Here is an 18,432-nt window from a genome sequence, read left to right on the forward strand (position 1 = left end):
TTTCTAGTACTTTATTATCCAGTATAGCTATTATCTTCCTAAAATAATTCTATAGCACACATATTCCACCAAAGCAGAATGTTCCAAATCATGTGGCAACGAAAGGATCTCTGAAAACTTGGTTTCACTCGATATAATTGTAGACGACCTTAACATGTGTAAGAATCAAGTTTAACAAAATATTCCCAGTGGTGACAATTAACAGCTACTTTTGCCCACTTTATTTAACAACAATTAAGTGTAATTTATTGATTTTTCTTTCTTTTTTTTTTAATACAAGAAAAAAAAATTGAGCCCATAGGGAATACATTGAAAAGATTTTCCTGAGAAATAATACAATTTCAAAATGGGGTGAGAGAGAGGCAGGACTGTTCTCTACCTGCTTAATCTGGTCACAATGAAAGAATCCAAACTAGAGCAGCATGTGCTAAAAGGGGGAATTAGCTTTTGGAAATTTATCTAAGATGAGATATTAAAGGATAAGGAAAGAATACAGTGGGTATATCACGTTAATTATGAAGTGTATGTCAAAAGGAAAGGAAACAAGTCACTGAAAAAGTTTTGTTGATTCTCTAAACAGAGTGAAATTTTATAACCAACAATTTCCTAACTAGTTATAAACAATTTTGAAGCTGTTAATTGTAAAAGCAGCTCTGTTTTTTTTTCGTTTTTATTTTGGAGGAACATTATGTAACTGATTATAATTAGTGCTATTATATTAAAACAGCAAGAAATAAAGCAGTTGCAGAGAAATTCTCAACTCAATAATTTCTAATGTAATACTGTAAAAAAATATTAGCAACGAGTATAAAGTTGTTTCGGAAAAAGAAGGGAATTGACTTGCAGGGCTGTTTTTGGTAAGAGATAAATATTGGTAAAGTCGAGGTTAATTCTAATTTAGTAAGCAAGAAGTAGAGAAGAAATCAAAGAGATAAGTAAAAGAAAACCAAGAATTCATTAATATTCCAAAGGCTAGGTTTTTCATGTTTTATTACAGGGTTAAGTTTGCACAGCTCAGTACACATTAGAGCTCTCAGACATTGCAGTTTCTCTGTCTCCAAACATTAGAAGATTTAACAAGATTCATATTGGAGGTATGAGATTATATTATTAACCAAGTACTGCTCCATAGGCACTGAAGACCATTGCTATTTGTATATAACTGCATCTTGCATTTATCCAGAAAGCCAGGTACTGCATCATTTTGCTTTTCGCAATACTTATCACAAAAAGTTATAGAAAGATGAAGTGGCTGTGTCTTTCACAAAGAGAGACGGCCACACAAGAAATGGGATGGGGGAGGGGAAGGGGTATTTCTTTTGATTAAGTTCTTAGATTACAGCATGTTGGACAAACTTCACATTTTGGTTATAAAGCCAACACTGCAGGATTTTTTTTTATTTATCTGTTTTATCAATCATGCATGATGCATACCTTTATTTAGTCTGATGTAGCGCGTGCTTACTCACACGACATTCACACATGCATGCACGCACGAGTCAAGGATGAGCAAATTACAAACAAAAGAGTTGGCTGGGGGTAGCGAGTCGTGCAAAACGATATTGAAGCACAAGTGTGTATGTTTTAGTGTTAATGTGTACGTATGCTTGTGTTTAATGTGTTTCTGAAGTAAACCAGAAACTGTCTTTCTAAACAAATTATGCTGGATAGCTGTTTAACTGGTCTGGTTGCTGGCATAGATATAGTTAGATGCTTTTAGTAGTTGTACAGTAATGTTAAGTCAGTTCATTGTAGAAAAGCAAACAATATTGCCAATAACAATGGTAATGAGGCAGATGAAATATTATGAACAGAAACTGATATTGCCATAGTTTATTGGGGATAGTATATTCAATCTCCTTGATTCACAACCTCTGAAGCATCAGCTCGGCATATCGGGCATGTCCGATTTGTCTGAAAAAGCAAAACAATAAGCCATTGTAAAGACACAGGAATACGCGAGGTAGTATTTCATTTCATAACAGAATTTATAAAAGATCAAAGCTGTAATACATTAAACAGTATAATTTACCATACACAGTTTTACTCTAACCAAATTGACTTTTGCCTGTCCTGAATATCACATGAGATACACAAGACACATTGCTCTGGTATCCATGCATCATATGTGATACACATTCCCAATATTTTTCAACCACTGCAATAACTTGGGATTTATGAAAGGAAAACTTTATATTACACAGAATGTATGAAAGAAGAGTCTGAAAACAGGCATGGACATTTACAATAAACTTAAGAAAATACTTTGGACAGGCAAAGGGTGAAAAGACTATAAAAGACTATTACAAAGTTGATTTTTTTTTTTAATACTTATTGCTGACATTTTATATAAAACTTTACTTCTGTAACATACATTAATTAGATGTGTTACAGAGTATCTCTCTATACATAAAAATTACTAAATATATCAATGGTGGAAGAAAATACAAGAAAGGAGTTACTTACCTTAAGCCATTTATCTACACATTTAGCATGGAATTCATGACTACAAGGAAGGACCCGTAACAGTTGTCTATTTTCAAAGTCACACATGCAAATAACACAAGAAGTCTGGTCCATGCAAGGGGTTTGATCAAAGTTAGCACGTCTTGTCTCGGCATTGAAACGATATGCTATTAGCTGATCAATATTAGCTTTAGTCAGTCCTCTGGGTTTTGCCTCACCTAATCGCTCAGCTAGATTGAGAAGTGCCTAGAAAATAAAATCAAAGATAATTTTGATTAATCATAACTAATTAAGATGGGGGAGTGAAAGAGAAGTATACATTTCAGAAGAAGAATTTGTGACAGTGTGGTTAAGAAACTTACTTCCCAATTACGTTTCTGGGTTCAGAAACATAGCACCTTGGGCAAGTTTCTTCTACTATAGCCAAGGGTCAACCAAAGCCTTATGAATGTGTGTATATACACATGTGAGAGAGAATTGATGTTGTCTTGTGCTGACAGCGCATGACAGTTATAAACAAGTGTTATTGTCATACAACAGTGTCCATTTCTAATCCTCAATGAAAACATGTCTGGCCATAGGGAAATATCATCTTACTTATAAACAGATGAGGGTTAGTGACAGGAAAGGCATCTGGCAGCAGAAAATCTGCCTCAATGGATACTGTCTGACCCATCCCATACATGGAAAAGTGGGTGAAATGACAATGATGAAGATGATGACAGACTGAGTGGTGCCAGAAGCCAGTATAGTGTTTTTGTAATCTGAAGTCCTGTGTGCCAGTCAGAGTCTAATGGAAATAAGAATATATCTCCAGAAGAGAGGATTGTCCACAGCACTAGATCCAAAATGTGACTATTCATAAAACTGCAGTCTGCATTTGCTATACGTTGAAGAAAAGATTCAACACACATACACACACTGACTAAACAGCTATACGACAGAAATTAATATTAATCATACAGCTAATATGAAATAATATATATAGCATTTCATGACAGAAAAGCTGCACAGATGTATCAGATGCACCCTAATTTCAGCAGTGCATAATCAAAGAAACAAGGGTTTTAGTGAATTAAAGCTTATGGAAGGCCCAACATCACATATAGGGATCAGGGTAATATTTTGAGACTTTTCTGTTGTTTTGAAAGGAAGTGAACCTTATATGCTGTCAAATACAGTATATATACATCTTTCTCGTTGAACACTTGGTTGCAATTAATATTAGAATTTTGTCCAGACAGCTTTGAAATAATTGTTTTATTTAACCCTTCTCATATTAAGTTTCACAAGGTTACATCTATAATTGCAATATAACCCATACCTCTGAAAGAGAGAGAGAGAGAGAGAGAGAGAGAGAGAGAGAGGATATTTTAAAACTAGTTTTTCATATACACAGATAGGCATGAGTCTGGCTTGTAATAGGCACAAGCACAGCTGTATGGTTAACAAGTTTGCTTCCCAAGCACATGGCTTCAGGTTCAGTGCTAATGCCTTACATCTTGGATGGACTAAAGCCTTGTTAGTAGATTTGCTGGATGGAAACTAAGAGAAGCCCATTGCATGTATATGTGTGTGTGTGTGTGTGTGTGTGTATTTCTTTGTCTTGACGTTGTAAATAAATGGTATTCATTTCCAATATTCTGCAAAAACTCGTCTGGCCACCCTTACTTGGAAACAAGGAATGGTTGGTGACAGGAAGGGCATCAAGTCATAGAAAATCTGCCCCAAGCAAGCATGGAAAAGAGGATGTTAAAACAACAATGAAATGAGAGGGAGGAATTATTCAAGTTCTAATATATTCTAGAACTTTCATTTGACACAGTTTTAATAATAATTAGGTTAGTTGTATGGTAATAATCCATAGTAATCTACCTCATAATTTTCCACTTCAGCAGCAGCATCCTCATTCAGTTCAACATTATATGTAGCTGGCATGGGTGGGTTGCCCAACATTGCTCTAAAAATAGAAAAAGAGGAAAATGAGCCTGAGAACAGTTTGAAAGCAGATCTGTTTAACCTTTTCGTTACCAACCTGGCTAAAATCAGCTCTGAGTACAAATGTCTTGTTTTTATAAGTTTTGAATTAAAATCTTCCTCCACACCTTAGTCACAATTTATGTTCCTAACACTAGCTGAATGATAACTAAGTTATTTTACTAAATTCTTTGTTACATTTAAGGTAATTGAATGAAAGACAGAGCATCTCAAAATAAATACATTAACGAAAGGGTTAAAATCTGAAGCCTGAAAGATAGTAACTAAATATCATATCTATATAAGTAACAAAAAAGAGTAATGAAATTTTGAAAGAGAAAAAAAAAAAATAATAAATAAAATTGTGTACCGTTATCTCTAAACTATGTACATACATTTTGTTAAATGACGATGATTTGTACAGCATCGGATTTTTGTACACACTGACTACTAAAAATTAGAGGGCACATTGTATATAATAAGCAGTGAGTGTTAGTATTTCGACTTAGAGTAAAGGTGTGATTAGTCTGATTTATTATAATTACTCCATAAAATACATTGAAAAGTACTGATATCATAAATGGAATAAAAACAAAAAAATTTTTTTGAACTTCACTGGTGCACTTGCTGTAAGTCAACATTTTAGAAATCACACTTTTCAATTTTTTTTCATGGAAAGTGCAAATTATATAAATAAATATGGTAGGTAAATTACACTTTAATTAAGATTTTATCATTCAACTTACAAGAAATGAAGTAGAAAGCCTGGGTAGGCAGTAGGTGGGGGTGCTGGAGCAAAAGCACGCATTCGGTTTCTACTAAGAGCCCGCCGAGGATATAATCGCGAAAACTGATCCTACAATACAAAGAGAAAACAATAACTAATACATCAGAATTTCTGGTAATAAATAAGAGTTAAATTTTATAGTTGTACATTTTAATTCCTTCATACAAAAGACAGGAATATTAAAAAATCACAATCAGCAAAAAATAAAGAAATAATGGAAAGGCTTTTGATAGGAGTCTGTCAAATCAGTTTGGATACAGGTACAACATTAGTTTTCGGGAACCATTGATTTCAAAACCTTTTTGGAGTAATGACTTTTTCCAAAGCAAGGATTACTTTGGTCAACACATACTAAAGTACTCAAATTTAAAATTTACCTAAATGATTAAATGAAATACGGATAACTATACATTAGTGGAAGTTAGTGTGGATCATAAGAGGTTACAGACCACTAGTGTCTAGAAAGTTGGTGTGGTACCTATATGTTTGTCTTTCTTGTTGAAAGTGTGTTGCAGAATTACTTACATAAATGTCTTGTGTTGCTGGGTGAAGTGTTGATGGTTCCTGGAGCATAATTGGTGGTGAGGGATTGAGAGGAGAGACATGGTGCACAGGAGTAGTTAATGAATATGTTGGGCGATGTTCTGTGATTATCTGTACATCATCATCTGGCTGCAAAACAAAACAAAACAAGGAAATTGTTTAAACGTCTTAATTCATTTTAATATGGAGACCAATAACAACACAGTGAATTATGCAATATCAATTATCAGACTGCAGCCATGATGGGGCAGTGTCTTGAAGAATTTCTTAATCGAATGATTCAACCCCAGTACTTATTTTTTTTTTTAAAGCCTAGTACTTATTCTATCAGTCTCTTTTGCTGAACTGCTAAGATACAGGGACATAAACATACCAACACCAGTTGCCAAGAAGTGGTGGGGGACAAACACAGAGACAAAGGCGCACACACACATACATATATATATATACATACAATGGGCTTCTTTCAGTTTCTTTTTACCAAATTCACTCACAAGGCTTTGGTGAGTCCCAAGGCTATAGAAGACACTTGCCCAAGGTGCCAAGCAGTGGGACTGAACCTGGAACCAAGGTTCTCATCAAGCAGTCATATTATATTATATTATATTTGTTGTAATTATAGTTTTTATCTTTTACTTGTTTCTGTCAGAGGACTGTGGCCATGCCTCACAAAACCTTGGTTGGCCTGAGGCAATAGTAAAAGATACTTGTCCAAGGTGATGTGCAGAAGGAGAGAACCCAGAACCACATGGTTGCAAAGTGAACTTCTTAACCATGCGGCCACACCTTTAAAGAAATCAAACAATCTGGCAATGTGTGTGTGTGTGTATTCACTTTTTACTAACAAATTCCAATTTCAAAGGAAAATAAATTGTAGTAAATACATACCTGAGGTGGAGGTTGCGGATTAGGTGCAAACTGTGAAGGATGATGATGTGGGCCCGGGTGATGTGGTGGTCCAGGTGCTGTATTTATATGATGTTGACTGGACATATGTCGAGCAGCATGAGCGGCGGCAGCAGCTGCTGCAGCGGCAGCCATAGAATTCTGATGCAGCAGTGTTCCAGGAGGTGGAGCAGGAATAGCATGATGTGGAGGTGCATGTGGGGGAGCTGCATGATGACTGGCAGCTACACCTGGAGGAAGTTGTTGCAAGCTACAGGCCGGAATGTGCTGCATACTACATGATGGAATTGGAACACTGCATGGAGGAATGGACCATGTCGGCTGGCTAGCACACACTGGTAGGTGAGCTGTTGTACACACGGAACTAGGATGTGTGCCAGTACATACAGGAATAGCATATGGAGCAATAGTTACAGGAGCAGATACTGGAACCTGGTAACAAAAGAAAATTCAACTAAAATATCTTCTACAATATTGAATTAATTAAAACTAATCTATACTCAAATTATTCTATAAGCTGTTTCATTAAAATGTTTTTAGAAGAATATTTGAATTAAAATAGTCATCTATGTATCATAATAAATGTATACTGTTGACAGGCCATGCCTCAATTGCGCTTATTGGATTTAAAATATTAAAATTCAAAAAGGTTTCAAATTTTTACAGTAAAACTTAGACAAGTTTAGAGAAAAAAAACTGCATAAAAATGTTTGGAAAGAAATTTTACCTGCTCCAAATCAAACATAATTGGTTGCTGGGGATTTTGGTGTCCCAGTAAGGCAGGGTGCATCTGGCAATTTGTTGCAGCTGTAGGTTGAAACGCTCTTCTATCTGGTGATTCACTGCGCTGAGTTGTGTTTCGTTCTCTAATACGCCGCCGCGTTATTGGGCTGAAAGGTAAAAAGAAAAACAAAAATAATAAAAACTGGAATTTTATCTCAAAGAAACCTCAAAAGAACAGAAATCCATTAAACAATACAAAAATATTAATAAAGCACAATGCACATTTGCAAGCCAGCTAGCCAAGCTTAAGAAGCAATACAACTGACTCAACACTAAAAGCAGGTTTCTTGTAATTCTTTACATCAAAATGTAAAGTAGAGGCTGGGAATAAGGTTGGAGATGCACAAGCCACAAAGTGTAGGCTCTTACAAACAGTAAAATTAATTTGTATGTCCTTGTATGGAAATGGTAAAATTATTGGTTATTGTTTTTTGACGAATAATTATCTTTTACTGGTTTCAATCACAGGACCTTGGTCATACTGGGGCACTGCCTTATGGCTAATTAGGGATAAACACAAATCATCATCATCATCCATAGATTTCTTTCTAAATATATTTCAGTAAGGAATCTTAAAAAAAGGTCAAGACATTCCACCAATCTCAAATTATGTAACTAAATTTGCCAATCTAAAACTATGGCATCTTCTTTGTTGTAGAATCCATAACCTTCCATTTTACACCACTCTCACATACAAATTGTAGAAAATGCACTTGCTGTGATCAGGTGGATATATATTTCACAGAACAATGTTAAAATGATGGTATTTATCTGACCAGGCTCTCTTTCCTCTGTTCTTTGTCAATTTGATTTTTATGACTATTTTTAAGTATTTGAAATTTACCAGGTCTTTCAAAATGTTCTAAAAGACACAATTGGAAGGAATTATCCTTCCCATTAGGTTAATCACTGCAAACATCACAAAAAGTTTTTGGAAAACTCTTAATAGTCATTTTATTCTCTCTCTCTCTTTTTTTTTCTAAACCCTTTAGCATTTAAACCAACAATGTCAGGCCCAGGTATATGCTCAAACCAGTCAGATCTAGCCTATTACACCTGTACTACAATGTCATTCTAAAAATAAACAATCTCATCATTGAAACCTCAAAGCGGCAAGATAATGCACAATTAATTCAAAACAATGCGAGTAAAATAAGCATTAAATATGAGGAGTAATCTGAATGCTAAAGGGTCAAAGAAGTGAAGACTTCCTTTTGTGCGGAGACAATTTTGATGCGGGCATTATCAAAACTGGAATCATGAAGCCCTAAGACAATACCTCAAGATTTAATCTTAGAACAATGAGGTATCAAATTGATTTTGATGAAACATCTAACCTAGTACTCAGCTACCTAGGTCATATATATATATATATATATATATTTTAATTATCTTATTAAGGAGGAACAGTCATTTGAATCAAACCCAAAATAAATTATTGCTAATTCACTATGATAGAGATATTCATATAAATTACTAAAAATTTTAATACTTTAAAATTCTTAAGATTATTTACAACAGCTAATATATCATTTAAAATTTTGAGCAATTTTTTTTTGTCACATAAAATATTTAGAACAAGTATTTCTTCATCTTCAGTGTCATATTTTAGATGGCATTTCTTTGGCTAAGACTGAACTGAACATAGTCTTAGGGATTAGAGTAAAGAACTCCAAGATCTAATGAAGTTTGTGGGTCTAATCATACAGAAACTAATGCAAAACATGGCACTTGAAATTAAGTGGAGATTACATAAATAATTAATTAATTAAAAAGTTAAATAGTCTAGTAAGGCCTCACCTCAATGTCTAGAACAAGTTTAAGTTTGACTTTTTTCCTACTGTTCTCATATTGTTTTTGTCCTGAAGTTTTTACTGTATGAAAGTATTAAAGAATTATATTTCTCCCTCTTTTTACCAACTCTACCGATAAGGAACAAGGCAATATAACTTGATTAATCAAGTAAAACACTAAATTCTCAAGATTAGCGACAATTATTAATATATTTTGAATTTTTAAGCATAATTTGTTTGTATTGGTTGTCCAACATTTTCATTAAAAACCCATATTTAAAGTAGTTGTAAAAGAATTACTGTTTTTATATAAAAAGATAATATGGCTTTATTGTTTTAAACAAATTTACGTAACTAACACCAGATTTTGAATTTACAATTGGTATAAATTCAAAAAGATTATGATGAATTTCATCTCCAACAATAAGGTTGTTAGTCAATTTGTAGAAACTAATATTTCTTAATAATGACAATTTTCTCCAGCAATATATTTAATGCTAAATATGGACTCATACATGAATAATTTAATTCTTAGTTAATTAAAAATAAATTTAATCAAATTCTTAAATGTATATATATATAAATTAATATCGATAATCTAATAGCAATGGGTAATATTTGTACCCATTTTTACAAATATAAAAATACCAAATTGTGACAGCCTTCCATTCTATATATTTGTAAAACAAAACATCAGATTAGGAAAATAAGACTTCTTATTTATAAATTCTTGGAGTACTCTTCAGATACTAACTACACAAAAACATGTCCATTAGCTTATATTTAAAAATTAGGCCAAAAGTTTCTGGCCTAATTTTATTGCTTTGAATATTGGATGAACTCTTTATGAGACACTTTATGAGAGATCAAATAGCTTTGCTTGAATGACTTGAAAAAAAAAAAATTTTTTTACACAAAAACACTATGTTTTAGGATATGCTCTAAATAAAAATATTTAAGTAGAACAGCCCTGTTAATGAAATTTAGGCTTCTCTAATTTAATTAAATCATTTATGTTTGGGGGACGAGAGTTGATGTTAGAAGGATAGCATTTGTTAGTGTTATGGCAGGAACAGCTTATTGTGCAAGTATTGTAAGCAAGACATTTTCATATTATATTTATTATAAATCTCACAGGTATTATAAAATACAGATTACTTGGTAAATACAAATGCAAACACAGCATATCTTCAATGACAAAATGAAAAAGCTTAAATATTTATTCATTTGCTATATGTTGACCTAAAGAGACCAGAGAAAGAGTGCATCTATATACAAGACCAATATATGAAGAGACATACACACACACTATGGCTTTATCAATATAAGCACTATTAAATATCCTTCATGTGAGATTGAAGAGTATTTAATTAAAAATAGCAATATTAATCTAATCTCCAAATTCAAATGTATTAAATTATTAAGGATTATGTTTCTCAAAAGCAGCAGTTCAATGTAAACACCATATTATTAAACTGCACCCATTTTGAGAACATTTCCTGTATGGTTTTTGATCCAATAATATTAAATTGAAAAGTCGGGTCTTTGATCCAATTTTAAATTAAATAAAAGTTAAGGATTTTAAGAATTACTTTCCTCTTTCATGTTTCAGTAAGCTTTCTAAAATATAGACACAAATCTAATGACAGCAATAAATGCCTTCTTTAATATTCTAAACTTTATGAATTATTGGACAGAAGTTACTTTGTTCTGAGAAGAAAAATCAATAAGAGTATTTATTTGACCTGAATGAAGTTAAAGGATATTGAGAAGAGGATGTAAATGGGTGATAGGAAAACCATTTGGTTTTCCTTTAGAGAGTAATTAAATTTTTTATTTTAGACTGTGGAGATTAGAACATGCAGAGGTTGGAAAAAATATTAAGGTAGATTCATCACAGTTTCAATACAATCTTTATTCCAAAATAATTTACATTTTCCAAGGATAGACAGACATGACAAGTACAAAATTTTAAAATTACAATTTACCTATTATTTAGCATCTAATACGTATTAAAAACAAATATTTTAAACTCAAGTCACTGCTAGAATCTCAATTACTCTGACTAAAAAGAGAATTTAATATATATAGTTTTAAGTATTCTGAATAATCAAGATTAAGAAAAAAAAAGGGGGGGTACTATGAATTATATCAATAGTTATGAACAATGAATATATTTAATGTTTATATAATTACTGAGAAACAATTAATAGTAATGATCCTATTTCTTAAATCGCAGACATTCAGAACAGAAACAAATTTAATTCTGACGATAAAAAAGAAAAAAAATTGTTTTTAAATATCAGAAGTTAGCTCCCTAACTTTTATTTTATATTAATAAATAAAAATTATTTAAAAACAAAGTGCTGACGAGGAAGGAAGGACGATTGTTTTTAGCTGGTTTGGTAACAGATGTGGGTAAGTTAAACTAATAACTAACCGATGTTATTAAATGCTAGAAAAATATATATTTTCCAGTCCTTTCAATTCAAATATTCTTTCCCATGTCCTCACAATAACACACACACACAAAGCTGTTTAAGGACTTAAAAAGGGACAAATTATAAATAAAGCCGAGGTCTAGTTCTTGCTATCAGAGATTATTGCAGTAGCTATGTAAGGGAGATAATCCTCATCCAAGACCATTGTCAAGTCGACTGACTATGTTTATTGTTGTTGCTAACAAACCTGACCAGCAGGTAGAAGAACAAAAGGCTTACTTCATTTATTTTGCTTTTCCTATATCAGGTTTTTCATAAAAGGCTTTAATCGGATTTCTACTTTATATTTCATAACGCATATTTAACCGACGTAGGATTATATATAAATATATATATATATATATATATTTACTATAATAATAAACATAGATTTTTCATATTTTTTATTTACTTATTGTTTTCATTTTGGTATTTTAAAATGGGGGGGGGGGAGTCATTAGGTATTTAACACTAGATTAATATTTGTAGCGAGCTTGTGCGCATATATATATATATAAATATATATTCATAAATAATTTGTGTTTATATAACACATATACGTGACAAAATAAATTTTAAAATCTAAAAAAAAAAAAAAAAAAGTATATGAAACACCCACTATAAATAAATACTCATTAGCCTCTTGTAGATATGACAACGAATCCCATATTAAAATTCCAAAATGAATAACAAAAAGTACTCGAGAGAGTGAAGTGCGAGTGCGCGCGCCGAAAAGCTTTTTAGCTAAGGTAAAGCAAAATACGAAAAACTAATTTTAAGCGAAGCAAATTAGTTTTAAGTTAAGATTTAACAAAGATATTACATACGACATAAATCTATTAATAAAATAGGGAATTTTATTTTATATTTAGAATTTATATCAAAGCATCTTCTATTTTCTTTTTAGTTATTCTCGGTCGCATAAACATTAAAATCCGTGTTAGTATTATTATTAATAATAGCAATAGTTTCTTTTGATCAATTAATGTCTTAGAGGAAGGAGGGATGAGATTTAGAGGCGTTCATCCATGCCTTACTGAAGTAATTAACAGCATAAAACACTTAAAGTGAAGATTATTTGAAACCAAAGTTACTCTCATAAGCACACCATTAATAATACTAACAATAATTTGGATTTATTTAAATATCAGGCAAAATTATTGACGCACAGTCCGAAAGAAATTTTCGGCTCTATGTAAAAATATAAAAATTGCCATTAAATAAATTTCTGTCTTGTTTGGCCAATCCATCCTCCCAGTGCTACTGATACAAAATTTTCCACTAATATTCCTCTATTTTATTGAAGTTAAAAAGGCATTTCTATGAAAATTTCCAAGAGGTTGTCATCGTTACGGTTTTGTTTCTTTTTTTTTATTATTTTCCTTTTGTCTTTCTTCTAATCCTTTATTTCAGAAAATGGCTTTCTTGAAATCTTATTAATAAACCACTGATCGCAAATAATTGTAACACAAAACTTAACTTTATATATACAGGGTTGTGCTTACAATAACTTTTCTTTTAATCAAAAAAATATAATTAAACTGTCAGGAAGAGGGCACTGAGAACAAAATATAATACTTATGTATTGTAAATTAAAAATATTCGTTAGAATGATAATTATTTTTTGAAAACTGGCTGTTTACGTAATTTAGTAAAATTCTTCAGATTTATTTTTTGAAAAAATACAAATAATATCGACAATAATCAAGCAGGAAATAATAATAATAATAGAAACAAAAGCTATTTATAAATAAAAAAACAACAACAAAAAGATGGGAGGCAAGTTGGTTTAGTTGCAGAGAGTTTCTAATGTGGAAGGAAACCTCGAAAAGAAAGATCGCTTGGATAAACTAGGGGAGAATATGTAACAGATATATAAACACTAATAGGAAAGTATTAAACAGAGAGATCAGAAAATGTGGTCAGGAGGGAGACTAGCTAGGCTTACGATGAAAACTAAGATAAATAAAACAGGAGGATAGCCATTTTTGATCATTTGATAAGCACTGACTGAAAGAAAGAATTGTCGTGAACCAACTAAAACTAATAAATAGATAAAAACTGAGGGAACTGGATTTTAGAGTTGTGTGAGTGAAAAAAACTAGGGGGGAAAAATCTGAAAATGGTAAAGCGAACTTAATAGGGGGAGATTTTGACCAAATCATAGCGGAAATACGTTCGAAATGAGTAGCAGGAGAATGGGTGGATACTGGCCTTAATAACATAATCAATGCGCCTATATATATATATATATATATACACACACACACACACCACCCAAGCTATTAATTTATATATATCATATATAATTCACTAGCTAGTGCTTTATTTTATTTATATGTGTGTGTGTATGTATGATGTGGGTTTTATAATATATATACACAAAACATATATGTGTGTATGCGTGTGTGGTGGTAGCTGAAGTTTTTAAGTAACAAAGACAATCGACGGTGCGTGGGTTAATTTTTATATATAAGTGGATATACAATATACATATAAGACAGTTATGGCTCCAGCATTAAGCTGGCAAAGAGATATATAAGCCCTTCATCAGTGCTAGCATAGATATATATACATAGTAAGCTTTGTGTATAGGCTGAGGGTGAGCGCTCCAAAGCAGAGCATTGATCCACCACTATTTCACTCCATAGCGCGCTAGGAGAGAGCTGGAGAAACGACGAAGCAGAAGGCAATGTAAAGGAGATTATAAAACATTGAAGAATGCGGTGGTAAAGTGCATAAAAACCATCCAAGAGGATGAATGTTGTAATTAAAAGAGTGAAGAGGGATGATCCATACTTTTAGTAAAAGCAAACGAGAGAAAAATTAAGGTGACAATTTGTTGTAAGTAGCGAGTTAGTCTCCGTTTTATCTGTATACGAATGTGGTGAGTATATTTAACAGATTAGTGAAATAAATAAAATATATATATATATACATAAATATAATCAAACGTAGCAGTGCTTGGAACGATTATTAAGGCCTGAGGCTGACGTAAACTATCACAGTTGAGGGGACAACATATATATATATTTACACGTACACACAAGAGAAGGCAGGCTAATGCAAGGAATAGCAATGGAAAAGAAGCAATTTACAAACATGTAAATATACAACAGGACATTCATTATATAGAATACGTAGGAAAAATTCGCTCTATCAAACCAGATTCTCAAACAAAAATCAACAAATGCCGAATCATAAAGCACATCTAGGTAAAAAAATCACATTAGATACATACAGACATAGATGTTCTAAACAAGCCTATATTCAAAATCTCCGAGCAGTATAAACATGCACACACAAAACGGCAACATTTGAGTATAAAGCAGACTAAGTAAGCCCAGCACCTAAAATTAATTATCTAAATGTCTTTCCACCATAGCATATAAACAAATACATATTCCATTAAAAGATTAGTAAATACATAAAAAATATATATATATATATAGACAGAAAGAGATATAGCAAATACAGACGAAAGAAAAGACCAAAAAAGAGAGGGGGAAAAGATTTAAAAAATAATAATAGTCGAACGAAAGAAAAGAAACAGAGCAAGAGCGAGGGAGAAAATAGAAAGAGAGAACCATCATGTCCCAGTTTTTTTTTTAAGGAAAAGATTAATAAATAAAATAAACGGGCACCAAGCCATGGTGGATGTATTCGCTTGCCATCATCGACACACGACGACCACCACCTATATACAACAGTAACATTCCGTGTATGTATTATATATATATATATATAATATATATATATATATATATATATATATATATATATACCCATACACTCACATAGAGATGGATAGAGAGAGAGAAAAGGGAAAAAGAGATTTAAATTTAAAAAAAAAAAAAAAGTAACAGAAAAACAACTTTAAAAGAGGCTTCAAAAAGCAGAAAAATTAGGTGAAACATATTCACCGATGGATAAGGAACATTTCTACTTCGGTCTAGAAAGAAATAGGTGCCGTATAAATCAAATCAAATGTTTGTTGTAGTAGTTGTTGTTGTTGATATGATGTTGGTTTTTGTTGTTGTTTTTTTAAAGCTTAAATTAGTTTTTGTTGTTTGTTGGCTTAGTATTTTGTTGTTGGTTGACCGTAATCCTCCACCTCTAGCGAAATGCTGTTTGTATCATCCGTGTCCATGTGTCGGAGTTGCGGTGGGAGGGAGCACCCGTGTCTTTACAAGAAGCCAGCTTTTTACCACCGCCGCCACCACTACTTTCTTCAACACTACTACTACAACTAGGCTTTCTCTACCAACTATTATTATTACTACTACTACTACTCCCGCACTACCACTACTACCACTACTACCACTATTGTTAATGTTGTTGTTGTTACAAGTTACTATCGGCGATGTAACGACGATCAGATTTAGATCCCAAAGCTCAAAATCCACCGTTATTGTTCTGGTTAGTTGTTATTAATTATTATTATTATTACTAAATTCCTGGTCATCGAGAATGGTCCACTCCACTCTATTCTATTGTGAACTCACGCAAAATACAAGCATCGTCCCTTGCAATTCCTCTCTATTCTAGAGTAGATCAGGGTAATTTAGCGAGGATTTTCACTTAACGAGGTCAAGCAAATATTTACAACCAGTGACTGCTGCAGCAGCAGCAGCTGTAGTAGTAGTAGCTACAAGAACAGTAATATTAGTGATGGTAGTAGTAGTAGTATTAACATTAAACAACAGCAGCAGCTGCAATGGAGGACAGAATCAATGGGGAGGAGAGAGAGAGAGAGCAATGAAAGGAAGAAAGAAAAAAAAACTACATCTCAGTAAACTAACACACACACACACACGGTTTTATTAAATAAATGTATCACATGAGTATGTGTATACATCCAGTCACACACACACACACATTGGTACACGAATAAACTGTCTTTTGTGACCGCGCGCGTGTTTGTGTGTGTGTGTGTGTGTGTACGAACATAACTATGTCAGATGAAAGTAGAATGCAGCAACGAAATCGTTCTATATGGGCGAGAGAGAGAGAGAGAGAGAGTATAAAAACACACACGCCTACACGTGATATATACGTGTATATGCACTGGTGTGTATATAAATGCGTAACCCCCTTTCCCACCGCCAAATTTATACACATTAAAATGAATTTATGCATATGTATTCAAATTAGAATTTACATATGCAAATACATCTTTACACAGACACACCCATATATATATATATATATATATATATATATATATATATATAATACACACTCACACATTAATAGTACACCCACAGTTTATGCTTATCTTTTATTATTTTACTCGTTTCAGTCCTTAGATTGTGGCCTTGCTAGAGCACTCCAGTATGTCGACTCGTCCCTTTAGATCAGACGGTAACTTAAACCATTTGATAAATAGATATGAGTACCGCCGGGATCAATTTGTTAAATGTTCCAGCAAAACCACAGTCCAATGAATGGGAAACAGCAGAAGAATAGAAGACAAAACATCGTGTGTGTGTGTGTGTTTACTAAAACGCGCACATATGTGTAAAAGTATATATTGAAAAAAAAAAAAAAGCTAGCTGATGACGTGGTGTCACAAGAGGGCTTATAGAAACAGGTGCCTCTCCTAGCAAGCCAGTAGTTATTTCCCATATCTTTGTTTTGTGAAATTTTCTGAAGTTATTTTAATATCTGTTCTATAATTATGCAGATTTTAGTTGATGAAGCTCCTTATATCCCAATTTTTAAATAACTATTTGTGCTAGTGTACCTTGGATTGAATTAGCTAGAAAATGTTTATGATTAATATTTATATTCTTAATACCACATACATCTATAAAGCGATTTTTCAAAGCATAAATTAAAAAAAACCCATCCCAACACAAATATCAACAAATGAAATGGACAAAATGCACATTTGAAATGGTGCTCTAGCTATATGCTCAATATCCAAATAAGACATAAATGTAGAAAAGAACCTAGTTAATAGTAGCAAATCCAACAAGATTTTGGTATAAATAATATAAAATAAAAACCCACACCAGCATAGCTATCGTCTTTAAGCCCAAACTTTAAAAGGTTAGAGTGCTCTATAGCAACCCAATGATACACATCAACTATGTATACATGGTGCTTTAGTCAAAGCCAAAGCAAGCAGTGAAGGGTTTGTGTACCAACCCCACAGCCCTGCTGTCAATACTATCAAATAAGTCTTAGTAGTAAGAAATTATCAAAATTTGTTGAAACAGATGTTAAGATAGATTCTTGAGAATACATGGTTGAGGATTGGATTTGTTATATATAATATCATGCCAACGGTTTCATATTCAGCTGGAACAAACTGTTTTTAAGTTACATTTAAAATATTGATAATATTTAGGTTGGTGTTTATTATAAATCTTTATGTCCACCACTGAAGCTTATAAATTCTTTAATAAATTTGCTAAATGTGTAACTGTCTTACAAGTTTTAAAAAGACCATCATCCCTGTATATGCCTCCATTAATGGATAGAACACTGAGCAAAGTTTAAAATGCAAATACCGAGAAAAAGATTTTTCTTTCATTGTTATTCAATAATAAATATTTATAGATGGATACCTCTACATGTTTATTATTTGCACAAGTACCTGATGAACAAGAATTCACAAAGCTATTCTTTATAATAAATTTGAGACAAAACATACAAATTGAAATTGCAATTTTGTATTCCTGTTTTATAT

The 18,432-nt window shown here is 32.4% G+C and overlaps 1 protein-coding gene across 1 annotated transcript in view; it reads right to left on the reverse strand.

Moving 5' to 3' along the window:
- Positions 1-215: 215 nt before the first annotated feature.
- Positions 216-18,432, reverse strand: part of LOC115215248 (RING finger protein 44) — a 319,144-nt gene continuing 300,927 nt past the window's right edge. The window contains exons 5-11 of the mRNA XM_029784489.2: positions 7,407-7,569; positions 6,662-7,111; positions 5,756-5,902; positions 5,190-5,299; positions 4,342-4,426; positions 2,467-2,712; positions 216-1,914 (exon numbers count right to left, since the gene is read on the reverse strand). Coding sequence (XP_029640349.1) covers positions 1,852-1,914; positions 2,467-2,712; positions 4,342-4,426; positions 5,190-5,299; positions 5,756-5,902; positions 6,662-7,111; positions 7,407-7,569 — 1,264 coding nt within the window. The 3' untranslated portion in view covers positions 216-1,851. The remainder of the gene's footprint in view (positions 1,915-2,466; positions 2,713-4,341; positions 4,427-5,189; positions 5,300-5,755; positions 5,903-6,661; positions 7,112-7,406; positions 7,570-18,432) is intronic.

Source organism: Octopus sinensis, linkage group LG8 (assembly GCF_006345805.1).
Source record: "Octopus sinensis linkage group LG8, ASM634580v1, whole genome shotgun sequence".
In the NCBI taxonomy this organism is placed as follows: Eukaryota; Metazoa; Mollusca; class Cephalopoda; order Octopoda; family Octopodidae; genus Octopus; species Octopus sinensis.